The sequence below is a fragment of the Thunnus maccoyii genome, unplaced genomic scaffold (assembly GCF_910596095.1).
Source record: "Thunnus maccoyii unplaced genomic scaffold, fThuMac1.1, whole genome shotgun sequence".
Lineage (NCBI taxonomy): Eukaryota > Metazoa > Chordata > Actinopteri > Scombriformes > Scombridae > Thunnus > Thunnus maccoyii.
In genome coordinates this window covers 406,248-430,755 of record NW_024757900.1, presented here as the reverse complement: position 1 = coordinate 430,755, position 24,508 = coordinate 406,248, and the positions used below count along the sequence as shown (strand labels likewise).

General features: G+C 46.2%; 1 protein-coding gene and 1 pseudogene across 1 annotated transcript; both read left to right on the top strand.

Moving 5' to 3' along the window:
* Positions 1-2,002: 2,002 nt before the first annotated feature.
* LOC121893563 lies at positions 2,003-6,044 on the top strand (annotated as a pseudogene).
* A 5,982-nt stretch (positions 6,045-12,026) lies between these two features.
* On the top strand, positions 12,027-16,940 carry LOC121893578. The gene has a single exon (XM_042405578.1). It carries the CDS (start codon positions 12,027-12,029, stop codon positions 16,839-16,841), a length of 4,815 nt encoding a protein of 1,604 aa, XP_042261512.1. The 3' UTR covers positions 16,842-16,940.
* Positions 16,941-24,508: the final 7,568 nt, after the last annotated feature.

Below are 24,508 nucleotides of genomic sequence, written 5' to 3'. Positions count from 1 at the left end.
GGCAAGCATAATACAGAAGGGTAAGTGGAGGAAGATAAGGAAAGCATTAGAGGAGCAGAAAAGGCAGTGGATGAAGAGAGCTCTGAACTGGCAGGGCATAAGACATCAAATGAGAGAAAAAACGGAAAAGGAGGACAGGCAGTTAGAGAAGGAGGAGTCAAAAGGGGGCCGTCCCCCTGTCAGCCCCCCTCCTTATTCCCCCACTCAGTCAACAGCACCTCCCCCGGAGGGAGGAGGGTGCTCATCTCTTTACCCCGTACTAAACATAGAAACAGGAAAGGTTTATATTAGGACTCCAGCAGAGGCACCCCGACACACCACAGGGAGAGGAGGTGAATAATGAGGAGATAGCAGACAATAGAAGTGAGACCACCGAAATGTCCGAGCGAGCCACTGTGAAAGATTATATAGGACATATGGCAGATCTTCCTTTTCAGGGAAGAAAAGAGAGGGCTCAGAGTACCCCATATTTGAGTAAGAGCAGACTGTGTCAGGGAAATGGAGAAGTAACGTTCCAACTAGAGGGTGAATAGCGTGAAGATGAGAGCCCAGGGGAAGTGAGTGGTACACTGACAGGCACATGGCGGGGAGATGGGAAAGAGATACAGGAAAGACTAGCACAACGCCTTGACATCCTATCATAACAAATAGAGATAGAGAGCAAGTTAGAAGCCATACGAGAGGACATGGAGAAGACAAGGGAACAGATTGAGGTACACAGCCGCAAAACATCGCTTAGGCCGCACCCTAAACAAACCTAGCGTCTTGCGATGCCTTTGATTACAGCAGGGAACGGAGGGCAGAAGTACAGACCATTTGGATTAGGGGACGTGCAGGCTATTGTGGATAAGATGCCACCCATCTCAGAGGGAGGAGGCAGATGGTTAGGGAAATTGGATAGCTTGACCGCAGGACAGATGATGGCGCTAGGGGATTTCCGAGCGGTTGCCTGCAGATGCATGAGTAGCGCAGACGAAAAAGAAATAGAGCAGGAAGCTAAAACGCACCGTTTGGATGACAATACTCCATTCCTACACGTAGTCGATGACATATGACAAGCATTGAGGAACAAATACCCCCTGCCAAACACTGCTGCAGTTCCAAAGATGAAGTGGGATGGTGAACAAAACCCCAGAGAATATTTGGATAAATGTAAAGATATGTGGACCCAACAGACAGGATGTCACCCAGGTAAACCAGGAGTTCAGCAGGAGTGGTATCGACGGGCGATATTAGAAGGAATTCCTGAGACAGTAAAAAGCGCCATGAAAGATAACCCTGACATGGCGGGGTGCGACTCCCACACCTGGGAGAAACATCCCATACATCATTTGACCAGAGCGCTAGACAAAGTTCAGGAAGAGAAGGCCACCATTAAAGATCTGCAGTCCCAGCTCCTTAAGCTTCAGCTAGGGGAGGCCAGACAGAAAGTTAACGAGGCAAAAAAGAAGGATGTGAAAAATAACAAGGTTATGGTGACAGCGGCCACGTCAGACACACCTGATCTCTTCCCTATTCCACCGTGGGAAAGAGAACCAACACGTAGGGAAAGAGAAGGGCGGGACCCGCCACCTAATTGGCTCTCCTCTGTGATGTATCAGGGGGGTTATGGACGGGGGTCGAGCAGGGGACGCGGGGGTTTCGGGAGAGGCGGATTCAGCGGCGGCCCGCGCCAACAGAGGGAAGAGGGATGCTACATCTGTGGGGACCCCAATCATTGGTGCAAATCATGTCCCCTCAAACAAGGATGGCAGTCCGGTGGACCACACCCTCCACAGGGACCCCCTAGAGGCAGGGGATACCAAGGTCCAACTGGGTCTGGGCGAGATGGCCCAGCAAGGCAGATGGCCGTCACCAGGGGAAGAGACCCATGGGACGGTTGGGTCAACCAGGATTGACACACCCCACAAGAAGACCTGAACAGCACGGTCACGGCGGAACCGATGCTGCTCGTCCGGGTCGAACGACAAGATCTGCCATTCCTGGTCGACACAGGGGCCACATGCTCCACCATGAACACTTCCAGACCAGGAACATTATCGGACAAGACAACAACTGTCATGGGTTTTTCTGGGGAATCACAGACTCTGCCATACACCAAACCCCTCACCACGACAGTGGGGAGACAGACTGTAAAACACCCATTTGTATTCTCTCTCCCACTGTGCCTGTCAACTTACTGGGGAGAGATCTGCTCATCAAACTTGGTGCCTCCATTCTCTGCAGCCCGGATGGGCTGAGGGTCACACTGCCGGATGGCATGACACTGCATTGCAATGCAGGAACAGGACAGGGGCAATATCTCATAAGCCCCGTAGAGGAGCAACAAGCCGAGATTTATTGGGGACGGCTACTCCCCGACACACCTGAACACAAAGGCATCCTCTCTGCCTTCATGGCGTGGAAACCCTGGATCGCTTCTCTTGAGCCTTACGTGCCTCCCCTCGACCCCCCACATGTCACCCTGTTCTATGACAGAAACCAGACAGAATGGTACCAAGAACAATTTCAGGAGCAGTTAGCAGGAAAGGAATGTCAAATAGACACTTTTGATTTGTATATAGCGCCAGAGGGTGTAGCTGCAGCAGTGCACCTCAACGCGGAGCAGAAGCCATGGTACAGGATGGATGATGAAGCCGTTCCACACGTCTCTCTAGCGCTTCACCCTGAACATGAGGCTAGGGAGCTGGGGGGCATGGTCAAAAGAGCTGTGCAGTCTACAGATTGGCAGAACACCCAAATACCCTCGGTTAGTTTTTCACAATCTAGCAACACATACAGTATAAAAGTCACCGCTGTCGATCATTGTCTGTTAGAGGCGACGCAAATCTCTAGACATCATGGCAGGGAAAGAACAGACCATCCGGATGCGGCAGGTGTAATTGAAGCCATGCCATCACACTTGTGGGCTCAGGGGCCAACGGATGTTGGGTTTGTGAGTTGTCAACCTATCACATTCTCTGTTAAAACACTCAAACCTATCTGGATTAACCAATACCCCCATAAACCACAAGCTGAGGAGGGCATTGCTGATACCATAAAAGGATTATGGTCCCAGGGAGTGTTAGAGCTCTCCTCCTCAGAGTGGAACACTCCAATTCTGCCAGTTGAAAAGAAAGGGACAGGTAAATACCATATGGCGCATGACCTCAGAGCAATCAATAACATCCTGTTGACACCGACCGTCCCAGTACCTAACCTCTATGTCGCTTTAACTAACCTGTCCCCTGAACACTCCTGGTTCACCTGCATCGACTTAGGTAATGCGTTCTTTTGTCTTCCCCTAGCTGAGGAATGTAGAGACATTTTCTTGTTCACGTACAAAGGACAACAGCTCAGGTACACCAGATTACCACAGGGGTTCGCTCTCTCGCCTGGTTTGTTTAATCAGGTGCTCAAAGACGTATTACTCACCTGTCCACTGCCGGAAAGTGTAACACTCGTGCAGTACGTTGACGACCTCCTGTTAACTGCACCAACCGCCCTCTCCTGTTTGGAGGCCACGCGTGTATTGCTTCTTCATTTGGCACAGCATGGGTTCAAAGTCAGTAGAGCTAAACTACAGGTGGTCAGGAAACAGGTCTCTTTCTTAGGCCGAGTTATTTCACAACAGGGTGCAGGCCTGTCACCCTCGCATCGTGCCAACATACTTCACCACCCACAGCCTCGTACAGTCAAAGACATGCTGTCGTTCCTTGGTCTGACTGGATACAGCAGAAATTACATCCCAAATTACACAGGGCTTACGCAGCCCTTGCGAAACACTATAAAAGAGGCTGGGATGCGTAACCTCTCAGCTCACATAAATTGGACATTGGAAGCTGAAAAAGCATTCATCAACCTCAAACAGTCTCTAGCAGCTGCAACAGATTTGGCGACACCAGATTACACTGCACCATTCCATTTGGATGTTTCTGGAACAGGGAAAGTTGTAAACGGCGTCCTGTTCCAGAAAAAAGGGGGAGGTAGACAGGTATTAATGTATGCAAGTGTCATGCTAGACAACATGGAACAAAGACATCCCACATGCACACAATACGCGGCCGGATTGGCAAAACTGATTCAAAAGACAGCTCACATAGTGATGGGACACGGTCTACAAGTACTGACAACACATGACGTAGTAGCATACGTCAATTCACAAGCATTCACCCTCACATCGCTGCACCAGCAAAAACTAAGCAGAATACTCGACGCCCCAAACATCACGTACACTCATGAAGGCATCAATATGGCAGACAGAATAGGGACTGGAGAACCACACAGGTGTACAGAGAGGGTCTGGGTAGAGCTTAAACCTAGAACAGACCTGCAGGCGGAAGCCATAGAAGGGGGAAGGAACTACTACACAGACGGGTGTTGTTATAAAGATGAAAAAGAGGGACTCAAAGCAGCGTACGCGGTAGTGGAGGAGCAGGAAGGAGGGTTTCAGGTGAGAGTAGCAGGGAGGCTGCAAGGACAACAGTCAGCACAAAGAGCAGAAATTAGCGCTGATCGAAGCTCTGAAAGCAGGGGAGGGAGACATTGTAAATATTTATACAGATTCAGCATATGCAACAGGAGCTGTGCATGTAGAACTAGGACAGTGGCTGAGAGTAGGGTTCCTGACAGCCACTAACAAACCAATAAAGCATGAAGAAGAGATGAGAGAACTAGTGGAAGCCTTAATGTTACCATCTCAGGTGGCGGTGATCAAGTGCAAAGGCCATGACACCAGTAGAAGCCAGGTAGCACGAGGAAACGCAGCAGCAGACAGGGCTGCAAAGGAGGCCGCGGGATATACTGACAGGGCAATGTTAGTAAGAACAGAAGACGAGGAAAGGTTAGACATGAGCCTAGTCTCCAAGATGCAGAGGCAAGCCTCGCCACAAGAGAAAATTATGTGGGAAGCGAGGGGGGCGGTAGAGAAAGATGGGGTATGGAGAAGCACTGACGGAAGGTTAATTCTGCCCCCCGGTATGAGGAGCACCGCCCTAGAGGAAGCCCATGGGGTAGGTCATGTAGGAGTAGCTCAGATGATGAGAAATCTGAAACAGTGGTGGCACCCATTCATGAAGGAAATGGCAAAAGAAATGATACAGACATGCGAAGTGTGTAGCAGACACAACCCCAGAACCACCATTAAACCAGAAGCAGGAAGGTACCCTCTGATTACTCAGGCAGGTAAAGAGATCGTTATCGACTATACAGACATGATTGAAGCGCACAAAGGCTATCGGTATGTACTCGTGTGTGGACGCTTATACAGGTTGGCCAGAGGCAATTCCCACAAAAAGAGAGGACAGCCAATCAGTAGTGCAGTTCTTGATCAATCAATACATACCAAGACACGGGTTTCCCGAAAAGATAAGATCCGATAATGGGACCCACTTCAAAAACCAAGACCTACAAAAGGTAGAAAGACTGCTGGGGCTAAAACACGCTTTCGGTACGGTCTACCACCCCCCGTCTCAGGGAAAGGTAGAGCGAATGAATCGGACTGTAAAAACACGGTTGGCCAAAATATGTGAACAGACAAAACTCAACTGGGTTGATGCCCTGCCACTAGCCTTAATGTCCATCAGAGCATCAGTTAACCAGGGGACGGGACACACACCATTTGAGCTACAGACCGGTAGGATGTTTCCAGGTCCTGGGGAGAGAATGATAGGAGTAGCAGAAACTGAGAACATGATACCTGCCAGGGCCTACTTTTATGATCTCCAAGCTTTGCTTTCAGAATACTCCACCCAGGCCCTTCGGAGGCATCGGGGCCAAGAGAGAGCAGAAGTGGTGCCCACAGCCGACTGGGTTCGTTTGAGAGTCATCAAGCGGAAGTGGTCAGAGCCGAGGTGGACTGGCCCATATCGAGTCAGAGAGAGAACATCCCACGCGGTCCGCTTGCAAGGTAAAGGAGACACCTGGTTCCACTGGAGCCAGTGCACAGCAGCAGAGGAGCCTAGGAGGTCACAGAGACAGGTCCAGGGGGACCTGTTGAACCAGAGCTCAGGACCGGCTGGTCCTGAGACCGAGCTTTCCAAGAAAGGGGCAGAATAATCCCCTGGAAAGCTCATTGGGGACGTAGGGCAGTCTACCCCTATGTCCTGAAGAGGAGAGATCACGCACCCTCCAACCAACGATAGGAAAAAGAACTATATGCAGCTTGTACCGAGACGAGTGACAGAAAGAGCCCTGACCATAACAAACATCATACGGTTAAGACCAGAAGGGGGTAAAGCGGTGGCGGTCCGCAAAGGAAGTTGGAATGAATGAGTGTGCTTTGAATTTGCTTATTATTGCTTGGAGTATTGTGTGTGTTGTGTTTTTGGGAGCGATCATTCATAGCTGGTACAGGTTTGCCGCTTATAAGTAAAAAAGAATAACCAGATAAAATGCAAATGTATGGGAAGTGGAGTTTTTTAGCAGTGGTGGCCACGGCATCGGTACTGATAGTTGCAGGCGTCAATTTGTGGGAAAAACACCAGGACTCCGCGACCGAAAAAGAGAAAAGAAATGTTAAATCAGACTATTGCTTGAAGCGTTATGGAGGCATAGAGCTGGATTATGTCGAAGGTGAATCCACCACGTATCAGTTTGATCTGTGCGACGTTATGGCATGCAAAGGTAAGGACACTTCATGGAGGGGATATGACGTGTATGTTTGTGCCACGCCAGTAGTACAGGCGGATTGCGCGGCGCAGAGACCACCATGCGGATGGACAGGGTGCATGAGTTTTTGCTCGAACTGGGGCCAGGTGGTAGGGTATTCAGGGCGCTGGGATCCACAGTACACGTATGGGCCTAAAGATAAAGCAAAGTTGATTAGCCTAACCAGGGGTCAACTGAATAACGACGGCAAAGGCGCTAACCCCTTATTACTCACGATACAACAGCTCACAGGAGGATTCTTTGCAGATGGTCACTCTAGCTCGCGGGTGTTGTACCTGATGTTAGGAGTGGAGGTGGCAGGCAGCGACCCACAGACACCCATAAAGGTCAATTTCTTGCAACCCACAACTAACCTACCTCACGTAGCTGTCACCCCCACTCCAGGGACTATCTTACCTTTCCCCGCCGAGAAAATCAAAGATCAGGCAGTAGTGCAGACCGACTACCAAAGACTATCGCCCCTAGACGTTATTCAAATGGCAACGGGATACACCGACGAAAATTTATGGTTAAAATGGGTAATTCAAAACACCAAAGAACAGATGAATAGCGATTGCGTATCTTGCGCAGCTGCTCGACCTCACCTGGTGACCGCCCCAGCACCACTTCACCCGGAAGACACCTGGGGGTACGAGTGCATGGTAGGACTTACTCGAGCAGCTACGCCACCGAATTGTTCCACCCTCGCGAGCATATATCCGCCCATACATAATCAGACTCAAACAGGACCGTTCAAATCCCAGAAGGGCGACGGGGGATACACATGCTTCAATTTCTCGGCAACGAACCCTTCGTACCAGCTGGGAAAAATCCCTGCCGACTGGTGCAACCATACCAAAGACGGTTCCAAAATAGGACAGTGGGCACGTAGTGGACTTTATTACTATTGTGGATCTCAACGTCTTCTGGCAAGAGTACCCTCACAAAGTAGCGGAGGGTGCGCGATGGTTCATTTGCGTTCACCACTGATCATGATAGGACAGAAACGGGTTCCTGCGTTCCCTCGGGCCGAAATTTCGAGTACCCTGACTCTTAGGAGGCGTCGGCACCTTATGAAACGAAGCACAAGTATGGCAGAACATTTCGATCTCTCCTCGGGTTCGCCGACGTACATGGACGCGATAGGAGTCCCCAGGGGAGTGCCCAATGAGTATAAATTGGCCGACCAAATCAAAGCCGGATTCGAAAACATGCCCATAATAGGCGCTCTGTTCCCCGTCACTCCCAGTAAGAACGTGGACCGCATAAATTATGTTCATTACAATGTTCTCAGATTGGCTAACCTCACTCGTGACGCCGTAGAAGGTCTGGCCGAACAATTGGCACCAACTTCATTAATGGCAGTGCAAAATCGTATGGCACTAGACATGGTCTTGGCAGAAAAAGGGGGCGTGTGTTCTATGTTCGGAGATATGTGTTGTACTTTCATCCCTAATAACACTGCTCCAGATGGGAAAGTAACTAAAGCGTTGGAAGGATTGCGAACCCTCTCGGACACCATGCACGAGCACTCAGGGATCGATAATCCGTTAGAAGGTTGGATGCAGTCAATTTTCGGTCAGTGGAAGGGTCTGATACTGTCGGTACTGATGTCGTTGGCTACGTTTGTTGCCATCTTGGTCACCTGTGGATGTTGTTGTATACCATGTATTCGCTCGCTCTGTCTGCGTCTCATTACCTCCACCATTGAAGGTAAGGCACCCCCTCCACCGCCTTACCAAATGCCACTCCTTGAGGGGAGTCCCTTGGGGCTAAAAGATTTGGAAGGCCCATATGGGGCAGATGAGTGATCTCTTTAGTAGAGATCAAAAGGGGGAATTGTGAGAGGTAATGAGAAACACACATTGTCTTATTAATCCCAATGCTGATTTAAACTTGTTATGGATATTCCATAACTGACCAGGACAACAGAATGTCAAGCTGTACTCCTCTGTTCTCTCAAACAGAAGATAACACATGTTGTTTAATAAACCAGGAGCCTCACAGGCGAACCAAGGCCAGAATGCAGGTCATCATCAGACGCAACAAGACAAACCAAAGATACAGATTTAGGTCATAGGTTTATGATTCGGAACTGACGAACTAGTTTCTATGATTGGCTTAAAGGCTGGTTTTGGACTGTGTGGGTCAGACGAGTTTGGGGACACCGTACGAACAGGAGGTGTCCCTTGAGTCGCTCTCCCTTGCAAGGTTCTTCATTAAAGTTTTCCCAGAATCATCATACGAAGTTTGGTTTGGTCTTCTCTTCTTCAAACTGACAACTGCCAGTGCATCAGCTCCGAAAATCCACAACAATTTGGCGTCACGAACAGGATTTCAACACAACAAAGACGTGGTAAGTGCATAATTTTATTTTATTATTGTGCCTTACCATGTCTGCGTTTGACGAAATCACAAAGAAACTGTGCATCACTTTCACTTTAAAGGTGGTCACAAAGTGAACAAAAAAAAAAAAAAAAAGCAAAAAGCTGATGGTTAAAGAATCTAAACACATGAAAATGTGTTGAAACAGTGCAGTGATAAGCAGGTGCAAAGCATGTGGTTGTGAAGAGGTAAAAAAAGGCAGAGTTGAGTGAGTCTTAACTCCTGCAGTGCCACAAAAGTGGCTGGGATTTCTGGGCTAGCTTCGGGCTACGTCCGGCACAGGGGGACCCACCTGAGGTTTAAACTATAGAAAAGACGTTTTCGGGGTAGGATTTGGCCTATTTCGTTTAAGCCAAGATCGGGGATCATCCACTCTGTGTCCTGTGAGAAATGTTTTCAGACTTGGGATTCTAAGTCCTAGAGTTGGGCGCCGGTAAAAATTTTTTCAAACAATAAACAGTGTACACAAGACGAAGAGTTGCTTCGTCGGTTTGGCTTCAGATCACTGCTATTGCACCAGGAAGAGAGGTGTAAAAAAAGAACTTCGGTGATGCTGGGAAAGTTTTGATGTGTCTGTTTTGTGTTTGATGTGTTTGTTTGTGTGATGTTTTTAATGTAAATGTGTTAAAATGGGCAACAACACGTCTAAAGCAGTGAGTAGAACACAATCTACTACAAAATTAATTCATTCACCAAAACACAAGAGAAAGAACAAATCTGTTTCAGTAGGAAACAAACGCACCAATTCAGAAGTAAAAGGTCAATCTGCCATTGATAAGCTTCCCGAAGCAAACCCCCACACACTCACAGATGCACAATATAGAGCGATGTTTTCTCCACAATCTCCGGCGGGAGTTGTTGGTAGATTGAAAGGATGGACTTTTGTGTTTCCATTTTCTTCCCTTATGAATCAGTGGACAGATGGCGAATGGCCATACGAAGGAGCGTTTGATAGAGATAAGCTTCAGATTGCTGAGTACAATGTTAACCCAGATTTTGGAAATCCATCTTGGGATAGTGCGTATATGAAAGATTGTGTAAATGTGTGGTTAACTGTTGCTCGTCAGAGGTGTGGAGTGAGTCTGGATGAAAAAAGAGTTGATCGTTTTTCTGATGAGTTCAGAGCAGCAGTGGAGAACTGTGTTAAATGTGTGACAGCATGTCACTTGCCTATGTTGGAAGCAGAGTTGCAAACCAGAGCTACAGAAATGATGAAAATTAAACAGAGGCATGGTGAGAATGTGAAGGCCATTTCCAAAGCTATCATATACGGTTGGGCAAAACGGCAAACTGATGCTCCCTCTCCACAAACTTTGTTGACCATTGTATCCAAAGCTGGAGTGCCTTTGCAAGAGTCACACACAAACAAAACAATGATTTCAATTTTTCCACAACTTTCACCTTCAAACCCCTTTTCAGCTGCTAACATGACTGATCAAACCATTTCACAACAAGCAAAGACTGACGATGAATTTCTCTTACTAGCCGCAGCTGTTGAGGGACAAAGACTACAGACTGAAGTAGAAAATAGAGAAGAGCAGATAGCAGCTAGAGAAAGGGAAAGAGACAGTCAGGCTGCTAGAGAAAGGGAAAGAGTTAAACAGGAAAAGAAAGATAGAGCCGACGAAGAAAAAGCTAGGAAAGCTGCAGAAAAAGAAAAGAAAGCTAATTTGTCATTCAAACAGGTAAAAAGCCAGAAAAGAAAGGAAAAGAAAAGACATTTAGCTGCCGTTGCTGAAGAAACAGAGATAGACACTCAGGACAGCTCAGGAGAAAGTGAGGTAGAACTTGAGTTACAAGGAGCCAGAGGTAAGGGGGAGGAGTCTGACACAGATCATAGTGACGACACAGAACCTGCAGTCAGGCCAAAGATGACACAGAGACGACCCCACACTGCAAGTAGCAAAACTCAGAGACGAGGTACAACTAGAATGACACATTCACATCTGGAAAGACATACAAGATCGAAAACTAACATTTTAGAGCCCCCTCTAAACATTACATCCACCTCAATAAATGCTCCAAAAATCATGGTTGGCAACACAGCTGTCTGCAAACCATGGACTCCTGCTGAGATAGTTGGAATGACACAAAATGCCCCCAATCCGACCACAAACCCAGATGAATACTGGGGATGGTTAAGATATGTATGCTCTGTGTATAACTGTCTGATACCTGATGTTGAACAATTACTTGCTGGCTCATACAGAACGGAGTGGGATTTGTGCAAAGGTGAATTTCTTTTCCCTGCTCGGACAGAGGATGGCCAGTGGCCTCCTCATAGAACCATGATTGACTGGTTAAATGAAGAAGCAAAAACAGCAATAAGAAAATGTGCACGACAGCGCACTGACTTTAATAAAGTAATTCACTGTGTCCAAGATGCATATGAAACTGTACCTGAGTTTGTTAACAGATTTACACGTACTTGGGATAGCAATGCAGGAATAGGACGAGAAGGAAATGAATATTTTGTTGTTACAACCTTTGTGCAAAATCTAAAACCAAATGTTGCAGCTGCATACAAATTGTCTGTCACCGATTGGCAAACCAAAGACTGGAAAGCAACGGTAAACAAAATGATGGCGCTAGATAGGTGTGAAGTTTTTGCTGAAGACAAATCTGCCTCCTTCCCAAAACAAATGTTACAGCATGCGCGACAGGGGGGTGGACAACAGCATTTCAAAAACAATAACAAGCGAAAACCGGGAAAGTGTCACAAATGTGGGAAAGCGGGACATTGGGCTAATGAGTGTAGAAGTGGTCGTCGTCAGAACAAGCAAAATTACCCATTCCAGGATCACCAAACAAGGAATTTCCAACAAACAGCCCCCCTTGCTTTACCACAACAACAACAACAACCACTACCACCTCCTCCACATGTTGATAATGTGAATCATGGACAATATTACAATCAAGCATAGGGAGGCCATAGAGGGGCAGGATCAGAAAAAACATTTCCCATTCAAGCAGCTGTAATTCGACTTTCAAAAGATCCTTCAGAAGATCCAATAATGCCTGTTGAAGTAAATGGTAGTAGAGTTGACATTATGGTAGATAGTGGGGCCACAATTTCCACTGTTAAAGCTGATGAGCATGTATGTACACCAACACCTAATTTTGTCACCACCGTGGGTGTTTCCGGCGTTCCTGTTGTTGAGCCACTATCACAGAGAGCTAAAATAACTGTTGAAGGTTCAGATGTGCAACATTCTTTCCTGATTTCTGAGAAAAGTCCAATTAATCTCATGGGACGAGATTTACTTTGCAAGCTACATGCCACCATTCAATGCACACCTGATGGATTGTTTTTAAGCCTACCTGATGTGAAGGCTGCTCATGCATTTCAGTTTTTGAAAACTATTGCTGATTGTTTGTATTGTTGGTCATTGACTGATTTTAACATGGCTTCCAGTTTCACAGTATCTAGCATTCAAAAAATTGCTCAAATTTCACCAGCATGTGCAACACAGATGTCTGCCATGAGGCCTGTACTACAGTGTCACTGTACAGCAGCATTTAACCCCCCAGAGGTGTACAAACAATTAGCTGATGTGTTTTTGAATACACAAGAGGGGTTGGAGTGTGAACAATGTTTGTTTGTTGGTCCACAGGGATGTGCAATTCCAATTCGGTTATCTGACGCACAGCGCAAATTGGTTAATGATAAAGATTCATTTCCATACATCACTGTAGCTGTCTCTCCTGGCTGTGACCCACAACAGCTTGAAAGCATGGTGGCACAGTGCCAGGCATTGAGAGGAGCTGCGCAGACTCCTCAAACTCAAACAATAACACACTTGGGCCTTGAGCTGTACATGTTATCTTTAACTGAGCACATCCAGCTACCTCAGAGTAGGTTTGTTTTGCAACAACCACCCCTCCCCACACAGTATGGGCCTCCATCAGAGCTTTCAGAGGTTCCATCTATTTTATGGGCTAAACATAAAAACCATGTGGGTTTTGTGAATTCGGCTCCACCTCACGAAGTCACACTCAAACCTGGTGCTAAACTACCAATGGTCAGGCAATACAATTTGCCACACAAGTCAATTGCTGGTATTGAAGGTGTAATTCAGTCTTTACTGGATCAAGGTGTGTTGGTTCAAACAACAAGCCCATGTAACACACCCATTTTACCCATTCCAAAAGCAAACCGCCCAGATGAATGGCGTTTTGTACAAGATTTGCAAGCTATTAATAGCATTGTAGTGCCAACAGCTCCAATTGTGCCAGACACAAATTCGATTTTAGCTTCACTACCATCCAACTCAACACACTACACAGTCATTGATTTGAGTTCAGCTTTTTTCTCAATCCCGTTGCATCCAGATAGCCAGTATCTGTTTGCATTCACATTCAAAGGAAAACAGTACACCTGGCAGCGTTTGCCTCAGGGTTTTGTCGAGAGTCCTACAGTTTACGCAGCAGCAGTGAAACGGGACTTGGATGACCTCCACTTTCCAGGGGGCTCCACTCTCCTACAGTATGCAGATGACCTCCTGATAGCTTCACCATCACAGGAAGCTTGTCGAACGGACTCCATCTTGCTCCTACAGAGACTAGCTGAGTGTGGTCATAGAGCATCACTTGCCAAACTGCAATTTTGTCGGTCTGAGGTGACATACTTGGGTCATGTTTTGAAAAATGGACAGCGCCTGTTGTCACCGGAGAGGTTGAAACTGCTGGTTAACATGCCTCCTCCCACAACCAAGAAACAAATGCTCTCGTTCTTGGGGATGGCGAATTATTGCAGACATTGGATCTTTGAGTATGCTGCTATGGACTCTGTTTTGCGAAACGCCACACTGCAATCAGCTCCTCCCAAGGTGCAGTGGACTGAGGACATGAACAAAGCTTTTCAGGACCTGAAACATGCTCTCACCTTGGCTCCGGCATTGGGGCTGCCGGACTATCATCAGCCGTTCCATCTGCATGTACATGAACGAGATGGCTTTGCTACAGGCATTCTCGTGCAAAAACATGGGTCTCATTACCGTCCAGTTGCGTACTACTCCTCTCGACTAACCCCTGTGGTTCTTGGCATGCCAGGTTGCTTAAGAGCGGTGGCCGCCGTTGCCATCATGATTGAGAAATCTTCTCCAATTGTACTGGCTCATGACTGTGTTGTGCACGTTCCACATGCAGTACTTCACATCTTGAACACATCTGCTACCCAACACATGACAGCTGCACGTCGTTCAGGCTATGAAGCAATCATTCTTCATAGTCCACACATCACTTTAAAACGCTCACCTCCATTGAATCCAGCTACTCTCCTTCCATTGATTGACACAGATGATGAGCATGATTGCATCACAACTATTGACCTGTGTACATCCCCAAGGCCAGACTTGTTGCAGACACCAATACCCAATTCTGATTTGATTTTTTACACTGATGGTTCAGCTAGCAGACCATCTGATAGCACACATCTAGCTGGCTATGCAGTAGTTAACGATTGGGGGGTAGTAGAGGCAAAAGCACTGCCTCCAGGTACCTCTGCTCAAGCAGCAGAACTGTATGCTCTAACTAGAGCGTGTATTCTTGCTTCTGGTAAGGTGGCTACTATTTACACTGACTCAAGATATGCATTTGGCGCTGCTCATGATTTTGGCCAGTTATGGAAGATGAGAGGTTTTGTGTCATCTTCTGGAAAACCACTACAGCATCACACTTTGGTTAATGACCTGTTAGATGCTATTTTGCGCCCATCTCAGCTTGCAATCATCAAATGTGCTGCTCACACGAATGGAACTGATCCTGTTTCACGAGGAAATGCAATGGCTGACACTGCAGCCAAACAAGCGGCACTTTCCTCTCCCTCTTTGGTACTTCAATGTGCCTCCACACAACCTACCAATCCAATTCCAGTTCCTTCCGCTAATGATGTCGTGACAATGCAAAATCACGCTGATGACAGGGAGCGAAGTCTTTGGTTGCGTAAAGGTTGTAAAGTTGACGCGGAGTCTGGCTTGTGGCTCCACCCTGATGGTCGACCGGTTTGCCCTCGAGCTCTCCTTCATGTACTGGCACGTGTGACGCATGGTCCAGCGCATGTTGGAAGAGGGGTGATGAATGATGTTATTCGCTCACAGTGGTTTGCTCCAGGCATTACTCAAGTTTCACAAACACTTGTGGATAGTTGTATGATATGTCAACAGACCAGAAAAAAGAATAGCACAGTGAAACATGACCACTTAGAACCCCCATCAGGTCCTTTTGTAAATATGCAAATAGATTTTGTACATATGCCAAGCTCACAAGGCTTCAAATACTTGCTAGTCATAACCGACAGGTTCTCGAAGTGGGTAGAAGCTTTTGCAACGAAAAAAGAAGATGCAAGAACAGTTGTAAAGTGTCTGCTAAAAGAGGTAATCCCTAGGTACGGAGTGCCGCAGGGAATAGATAGCGACAGAGGTCCAGCTTTTGTGTCAAAAATCACTCAGGGACTGTCAGAAATCTTAGGATTTAAGTGGCAGTTACATGTTCCTTATCATCCACAGAGTTCAGGTCAAGTTGAGAGAATGAATGCAACTATCAAAGACAGATTGACCAAAACAGTCCTAGCCACAGGCCTGAAATGGCCTGATGCACTGCCGATTGTGCTGTACTCCATTCGGAGTGCACCAAGTGCAACTACAGGACTGAGTCCTCACGAGGTGCTGATGGGAAGACCAATGTCCACAGGGACAAGTCCCCCACTGACACCACACAAAGCTACTCTGCTTTGGACGGATGAGTTCATGACTGAGTATGTGAAAAGACTAACAGAGATTTTGAGAAAGTATCATTTACAGGTGGCTGACAGACTCCCCAAACCATCGGAAGAACCAATTCATTCCTTTCGAGAAGGTGACCTGGTATTAATCAAATCTCTGGAAAAAGTGTCTTTGTCTCCTAGGTGGAAAGGTCCATACCAGGTGCTGCAAATGTATGGGAAGTGGAGTTTTTTAGCAGTGGTGGCCACGGCATCGGTACTGATAGTTGCAGGCGTCAATTTGTGGGAAAAACACCAGGACTCCGCGACCGAAAAAGAGAAAAGAAATGTTAAATCAGACTATTGCTTGAAGCGTTATGGAGGCATAGAGCTGGATTATGTCGAAGGTGAATCCACCACGTATCAGTTTGATCTGTGCGACGTTATGGCATGCAAAGGTAAGGACACTTCATGGAGGGGATATGACGTGTATGTTTGTGCCACGCCAGTAGTACAGGCGGATTGCGCGGCGCAGAGACCACCATGCGGATGGACAGGGTGCATGAGTTTTTGCTCGAACTGGGGCCAGGTGGTAGGGTATTCAGGGCGCTGGGATCCACAGTACACGTATGGGCCTAAAGATAAAGCAAAGTTGATTAGCCTAACCAGGGGTCAACTGAATAACGACGGCAAAGGCGCTAACCCCTTATTACTCACGATACAACAGCTCACAGGAGGATTCTTTGCAGATGGTCACTCTAGCTCGCGGGTGTTGTACCTGATGTTAGGAGTGGAGGTGGCAGGCAGCGACCCACAGACACCCATAAAGGTCAATTTCTTGCAACCCACAACTAACCTACCTCACGTAGCTGTCACCCCCACTCCAGGGACTATCTTACCTTTCCCCGCCGAGAAAATCAAAGATCAGGCAGTAGTGCAGACCGACTACCAAAGACTATCGCCCCTAGACGTTATTCAAATGGCAACGGGATACACCGACGAAAATTTATGGTTAAAATGGGTAATTCAAAACACCAAAGAACAGATGAATAGCGATTGCGTATCTTGCGCAGCTGCTCGACCTCACCTGGTGACCGCCCCAGCACCACTTCACCCGGAAGACACCTAGGGGTACGAGTGCATGGTAGGACTTACTCGAGCAGCTACGCCACCGAATTGTTCCACCCTCACGAGCATATATCCGCCCATACATAATCAGACTCAAACAGGACCGTTCAAATCCCAGAAGGGCGACGGGGGATACACATGCTTCAATTTCTCGGCAACGAACCCTTCGTACCAGCTGGGAAAAATCCCTGCCGACTGGTGCAACCATACCAAAGACGGTTCCAAAATAGGACAGTGGGCACGTAGTGGACTTTATTACTATTGTGGATCTCAACGTCTTCTGGCAAGAGTACCCTCACAAAGTAGCGGAGGGTGCGCGATGGTTCATTTGCGTTCACCACTGATCATGATAGGACAGAAACGGGTTCCTGCGTTCCCTCGGGCCGAAATTTCGAGTACCCTGACTCTTAGGAGGCGTCGGCACCTTATGAAACGAAGCACAAGTATGGCAGAACATTTCGATCTCTCCTCGGGTTCGCCGACGTACATGGACGCGATAGGAGTCCCCAGGGGAGTGCCCAATGAGTATAAATTGGCCGACCAAATCAAAGCCGGATTCGAAAACATGCCCATAATAGGCGCTCTGTTCCCCGTCACTCCCAGTAAGAACGTGGACCGCATAAATTATGTTCATTACAATGTTCTCAGATTGGCTAACCTCACTCGTGACGCCGTAGAAGGTCTGGCCGAACAATTGGCACCAACTTCATTAATGGCAGTGCAAAATCGTATGGCACTAGACATGGTCTTGGCAGAAAAAGGGGGCGTGTGTTCTATGTTCGGAGATATGTGTTGTACTTTCATCCCTAATAACACTGCTCCAGATGGGAAAGTAACTAAAGCGTTGGAAGGATTGCGAACCCTCTCGGACACCATGCACGAGCACTCAGGGATCGATAATCCGTTAGAAGGTTGGATGCAGTCAATTTTCGGTCAGTGGAAGGGTCTGATACTGTCGGTACTGATGTCGTTGGCTACGTTTGTTGCCATCTTGGTCACCTGTGGATGTTGTTGTATACCATGTATTCGCTCGCTCTGTCTGCGTCTCATTACCTCCACCATTGAAGGTAAGGCACCCCCTCCACCGCCTTACCAAATGCCACTCCTTGAGGGGAGTCCCTTGGGGCTAAAAGATTTGGAAGGCCCATATGGGGCAGATGAGTGATCTCTTTAGTAGAGATCAAAAGGGGGAATTGTGAGAGGTAATGAGAAACACACATTGTCTTATTAATCCCAATGCTGATTTAAACTTATGTTAACCAAGTATGTTTTATATGCCTTGTTCAATTCATAAGTGATATCGAAAGGTCATGTCCTTTGCTTGCCACTGTTGCTGTTAACAGGACGAGTTATGCAACAATAGGTAGAAGTAAAAGTTCACTGTTTTCTGAGTATTGTGTCTGCAGGTGCATAAGCGCGCCTGCCAAGGATGTGGTTAGATAGGTGGATTAAGAGCATATAGAAAACCAGATTGAACCAGACTATGGGGGACAAAAATAACTTTAAGCGTGGGGGGTGAATTGGGGTAAAAAGTGAAGAAGGAAGAAAGCTCCTTTTCCAAGAAATGATAGACAAAGAGCCAATTGGGGTCCAAACAATAGATACACCCAGAAAAGGGGGTGAAAACGAGGTATAAAATGCTCTGGCATGTAGACAAAAGCTCAGAACACAGGGCGCTTTGCCAAATGCAGGTTTTTCTGTAAAGTGTTCTCCGAAGATCTTCGATAAATAAATTCTGCTGCTACAAAGACATTACTCGACTGTGGTTTCGTTCTTCTCACATCAACCAACTCGGGGAGGGTGCCTGAAAGGTTCCCTCAACAGTTTATAATTTAGACAGTGACACATTTAGGTCGTTTTGGCTCCGGCATATTTGATTTGAAATGAAACATTCATTTAAACTAAAGTGCTGACTTTGTTTTAAATACTTTTGTGTTCACCTTTATATTGGGTAAACAGTTAAGCAACTGTAGTAAATGGAGCCGGGGAGTTTTTTATGACCCAGCAGTGGGATGTTCTCAACTGGCATCATTTACCTGACCTCAGTCCAGCTGAGCAAGTGTGTCAGTCACCAAAAATATACTGATTTGGCAGAGAATCACCAGGGGAGATATTTCAATCAGTAGAGACAAGTGAATGAAGCAAAAAGAATTGTTTATTATACTGATGATACTGATGATTAAGTTGAGGATTTTGAATCGAGGGACATCAGTAGTGAGTAACAGCAAGATAAATCCCCCCCCCCCCATGGAGTCCAGACTCTGGTGGTGGTGGTGGCTGATGACTTCTGAGACTGATAAGGCTGATGAGGTTGATGAAGTGATGCACTGATGAATCTGTGAAGACTGGGCAGTGAAGTGATGGGGAGGTGACGGGGCATACAAAACGGCAGCATGAAAGCACTAAGGCAGAGAGGGAGAACAGCTGCGAGATGATCAGCTGACACTGAAGGTGTGTCACCATGCTATCATTTAGATGTGACCAGCTGATGTGAACAGCTGATGTCTCAATTGATGGCCCCAGGCAATGACAACAAGGAAATTATGAGTGAGCATGGTGAGGGATGGGAATGATAGATGGTTTGAGATATAAAACTACAGACCTGAACATGCAAAAGACTTGCTGGTGGAATTTGCTTTCGGTACAGCATGGTGAGTAAGCTGAATTCAACAGTGTCAGTAACATCAAACATAACAGATATCAATATCATATCAGACGTATGACTAGCACAACAGACAATATTCATAAATTAACAAACAAAATTCACAGACAATGTTTACAGGATTGACAAATCTCTCTAACTTTACTACGAAGACTGGTTTTCACAGTGAAACATACACTCACCAAGCACTTTATTAGGAACACCTGTGCAATGCAATCTAATGTCATCCCATGGAACAGATCTGCCATAATAACTTCCACAATGCCTATACATATTTTGTCCACCCTGAGGGGCTCAACGAAATATTAGGAACTCTTTTCAATATAATGCACTCCAGCACAACACCTCCACCCACTACAACCTGTAGGAATTTGTGCACTCAAATATCTTTATGACTTTATGGGGGGAATTATGAATTATTATTGTGCACAACTCCAACATGAAATTATTCATCCAGTGACATAACTCATATTAGAGTATGTATATTAATAGGGAAATAGTCCTCCTTGTTGGACACACAAGAGAGGTCTATTAGAGTTATGGTTATTATTAATCGTAATTATGATTTTGCAAGGGTATAGGTCTTTTAAGGTTAAGTGACTGAGATGCAAGCACAAGAAAACACAAACAACTTCACTTTAGATACATACACATTTATTACTAATACTACAGCTACAAGTACTTAACACTACAACATTTTACAGACAAGATACAGAAGGGAAAGGGAAACTGGTACACAAGGCTATGGCTTGTGAAAGTTCAAAATGCATGAGGCAGAGTTATCTATTGTGTAGTTGGTATGAGAAACCCGATAAACAGATGAGATGACTGTTACCTGAGAAGCAGCAAGTCAAATCAATGGTACCACAGCTTAGTTCAGAATTGCCAAGTGAAATTACAAATCATGACAGCACCAGGGTTTAAACAAGTTGATGGAGGTTTTGTACGAATACTTGTTTGCTCCCTGGGGTGGCTTCTTATGGAGAATGGAGTCTGTTGTGCTAGGGTGAGGAGCTGGAGTCTGGATCTGGTAGTGATGAGTGAGTCGGCCGGTCCGGACATGAAAAGTTCCCATTGGGAGAGAGCTCCTTTATACTCTCATGCTCTCCTAGGCTTGACCCTCAACTCATGACTCCAGATTCAGAAGATGCTCTGAGTCACATCTTCAGACTAGCAAACTACAAGCTTTCCACTGGCATGGCAGAAAGCAAGAAGAACCAGCAAGCAGCATCAAGCTTGAAAACAGCTTAAAAAAAACAGCAAAGGCAAAACAGTAAAACAGCACAGAGTCTCAGATAAGACATTGTTTTAAAATTTCAGTCTGCCCGCCCAGAAGGTGTACCATAGCCAATCCCAGGGGTTTCAGAGTTCTGGAGGAGCAAAGTCAGTCCCCCCCTGTCCACGGACAGGGTACAGTCCCTGAATATGGTTACTCAAATTAAACAAAGAATTGGCAATTTAACAATTTCTTGATCCCTAATTTTGCAATTTGGATAGTAGCTTTAGCTTTCTGACAGTGAAACAAGCAGAATGGTACTAAACATGATAGGGTTATCATGGATGATGGTATTGTGTTAGTGGTACATGTCCTGGCTTAAAGGCAGTGGAATAAAAGTCTAACCAAAGTACATAACAACACACATATGATATACACACATGAACATACAACAATAATTGTCCTTAGACATAATCTAAAACTAATCCATGGGTTTTACAGTCCTCTGGTCTTTGGTCTGACTGCAAAGGGCAGGGGTCCATGCCATTTGAGGGTGTGTGTGTGTGTGTGTGTGTGTGTGTGTGTGTGTGTTCGTGTCTGTGTCACTGGAGCATGGCATATTGTGCAGCATGCCTTGTGCCTTATGCTGATTTGCCCAGTGATAAATTTAAGTTTGTGCCAGCTCGTGCCAGCTCGCGGACCATACTGGAGATGGGGGGTTCCTTATCTGATCCTTTCTGTTTGCAGGAGGTTGTTTAGATGGTCTGGTCAGTGAGGAGTCTGGTACTCTTACTTTATTGGCCAGGATTCCTGGGGGCTGAAGAAAGAGCTGGTCTGTTGTTTGAGGCTTTTGCTGTCTGCATTCAAAACATGCAGGGACTTTATCTTACAAAAACTGGAAATGAATTTAATTGAAACATAATCTTTGTACAGTTGATGTTCAAATGATTGGATCCCACTGGACACATGTGCGCCATGTTCTGGCTCCGAAGTGATTTGTCCTCTGCATGGTGTCCCTTGCCATCTGCCTTTTAAATTCAGTTGCACTCCTGTTTGTCTGTTTTAATTGTGTTTATTGTTTATATACGTTCGGGAGTCTGCATAGGGTGTTTTATTTTGAAAATTGGCTGTATGCTTTATGCCGTTTCTGTGTCTGACTTCCTGCCCAGCTCAATCTGCTCTGTGCAGCTTGATGTGGCTTTCGTCAAAAATAGACAGGGTGCGTATCTTTAGTGCAGCAGAGAGGAGAGTCGCTTCTGAAACACACCGCAGCAGCCATGTTGGAGCCAGAACACGAGGCACTCGTGCCCGGTGGGATCAGGCCGTAACAGTCAGTACTTCAGTGTTTTGTGACTTCACCATCCTATAGATAGTGACAAAGGGAATGTCCTGATATAGTTTTATGAAATTTGAGGAATTTAAGTTGAGGAATTAAACAGTGAATATAATCCTTTCCAACCTTTGATTGGATGTAAGGCTTAATGTTGTTTCCAAAACTCTGCTTTGTTTTTCATGATCCTGAATGCAAGATCACTAAGTGTGAGTACTTACTGAATACCTGAAGGATTACTCATCCAGGTGAAAGACGTGTTTATTGATAATGTCAGATATGTTATGAAGTGACCGACTAATACAGGCAATCTCACTCAGATTCTTCAAGATTCATAATGATAAGATGTTCTGATAGAAGGCTAAGGCTGGCAATATTTAATTTGCTGGAAGTAAAATGTGGCAAAAGAGCCCAATTTCAGACTTGCTTATCTCTATCTGGGCTTCACCAGGCCCATAGGCAAGATGACGCCAGTGTGTCAGGTGGGCCGTCAGCTGCTCCAACTGTTGTGTGTGTTTCTGCTGTTTCTAACACTTGTTGCACATACTGTCAACACTCTACTGGTGTATGATCGCCAAACGCTGCTAGATCTGAGAATCACCGCCAAAAATCTTATCAAATTTGATTATTACAGGAGAAAAACTGACCCTCATTTCCTATCGGATATCCCGACATACCTCCACCGCACTCTAGCGCCACCCCCGCGCCGAAAACAGCACCGATGCCGGGGAGAGCGTAGTGGCTGTCTTGTGAGGTTGAGGGCCGGGTTGGTACGTCCTGATCGAGGCGGATATGGAGCTGGGTCTCGCCTGTGTGTCTCTCGACGTTCCCTGGACCCTGTTGCTGCCTGTTTGGTCTCGGTGGCGGGCTCGGATGTGGTGGTCCAGCCCCGTGGACCCTGCTCTCCTTGTCTCCGCTGGCGCAGAGTGAATCTGGGGATCCTGCAGCCTCTGTGTCGGGCCTCCTCATCAGCTGTTCGCTCTGACCCGCCAAAACTTTAACCATTTATTACACACACTGTAGTTAGCAGAGCAGTGTGAAAATCACGTACATACAATGAAAAAAAAACAGTATAAAATGAAGGAAACACATTGCAAGAGACTTATCATTGTACTGATATGTGTGTAAATGTTTGGCCATTTATAATAAGACCCCAGAGTTTCATTATTCTGCTACATTTTCATGATGACTGAGTGATTCTGATGACACCAAAGGCACTTTATAGTGATATTGACCCAGCTCCTGCCAGGTTTGGTTTGGTCAACGCCAGATCACTTGGGAATAAATCATTTATCCTTAAGGATTTCTTCATATCCCGGGAACTGGATTTCCTCTTTATCTCCGAGAGTGTTGGTGAGTCCAGTGTCTTCACAGAACTTTTACCTGACGAGTGCTGCTGTTTTAATTCTCCTCGGACGTCTGGCCGAGGAGGAGGAATTGCGACTGTTTTTAAGAGTGACTTTAAATGCAAACAGATATCGCCGTCATCCTCCTTCACCAGCTTTGAACTGAGTCTGTTTGAGCTGGGGCATTCTCACACGGTGTTGTGTGCAGTGATTTATCCGCGTCCTAAATACAACAAAGACTTTTTAACAGATTTTTCTGTGTTCTTGGCTGATATTATGCCTAAGTATGACCGTGTCCTTATCGTTGGAAATTGTAATATTCATGTGTGTTGCCCTGAAAATCCTTTGGTGTGGGACTTTTTAAACATCATTGACTCTTTTAATCTTGTGCAGTCTGTACTTGGGCCTACACATGAACATGGTCACACACTTGATTTTGTTTTATCTCTGGTTTGCCTGTTTTTAACCTGGAGATCTGTGACGCTTTTTTCTCTGATCATATGCCTGTACTGTTTGAAGCTGCTGCTTGCTGTCAAACAGTTAAACCTGCTGCTCACACATGTCGAGTTATTAACCCTTCCACTGCTGCTCACTTCTCAGATGCCTTCAGTCAAAACTGTGTCATGCCTAAATCTGTGTATGAGGATACAGAGGCTCTTAACTCATGGTTTCTCGACACCTGTCAAACTGCCATGGACATTGTGGCTCCATTAAAGACCAAACAGCATAAAACTAAATCGGAGGCGGAACCCTGGCTGAATGAAACAACCCATGCTGCCAGGCAAGATTGTCGAAGAGCTGAGCAAAAGTGGAAAAAGGACAAATTGCAAGTGTCTTTTCAAATGTTGAGGGATTACTGGCGTCATTACCAAACCACTGTGAAAGAGGCTAAAAGAAAATATTTTTCTGATATTGTCCTGTTAAACTGCCACAAGCCTTGTGTGTTGTTTAAAGTGATCAACTCTGCTCTGAATGCACCACAGACTGTTGGAATTGAGGCCTCCCTGGCTGTGTGTGAAAAAATTCTTCAAATCTTCCCTGACAAAGTCACTTCTACCAGAGCACTTATTTCACCTCCTGCCATTGACCCTTCAGTGTCTGTCCCCTGCTCTGC

Bases quoted from the DNA above. Each gene is read 5' to 3' on its own strand.
- LOC121893578 (XM_042405578.1), top strand. From the start codon at position 12,027: ATGCCTGTTGAAGTAAATGGTAGTAGAGTTGACATTATGGTAGATAGT.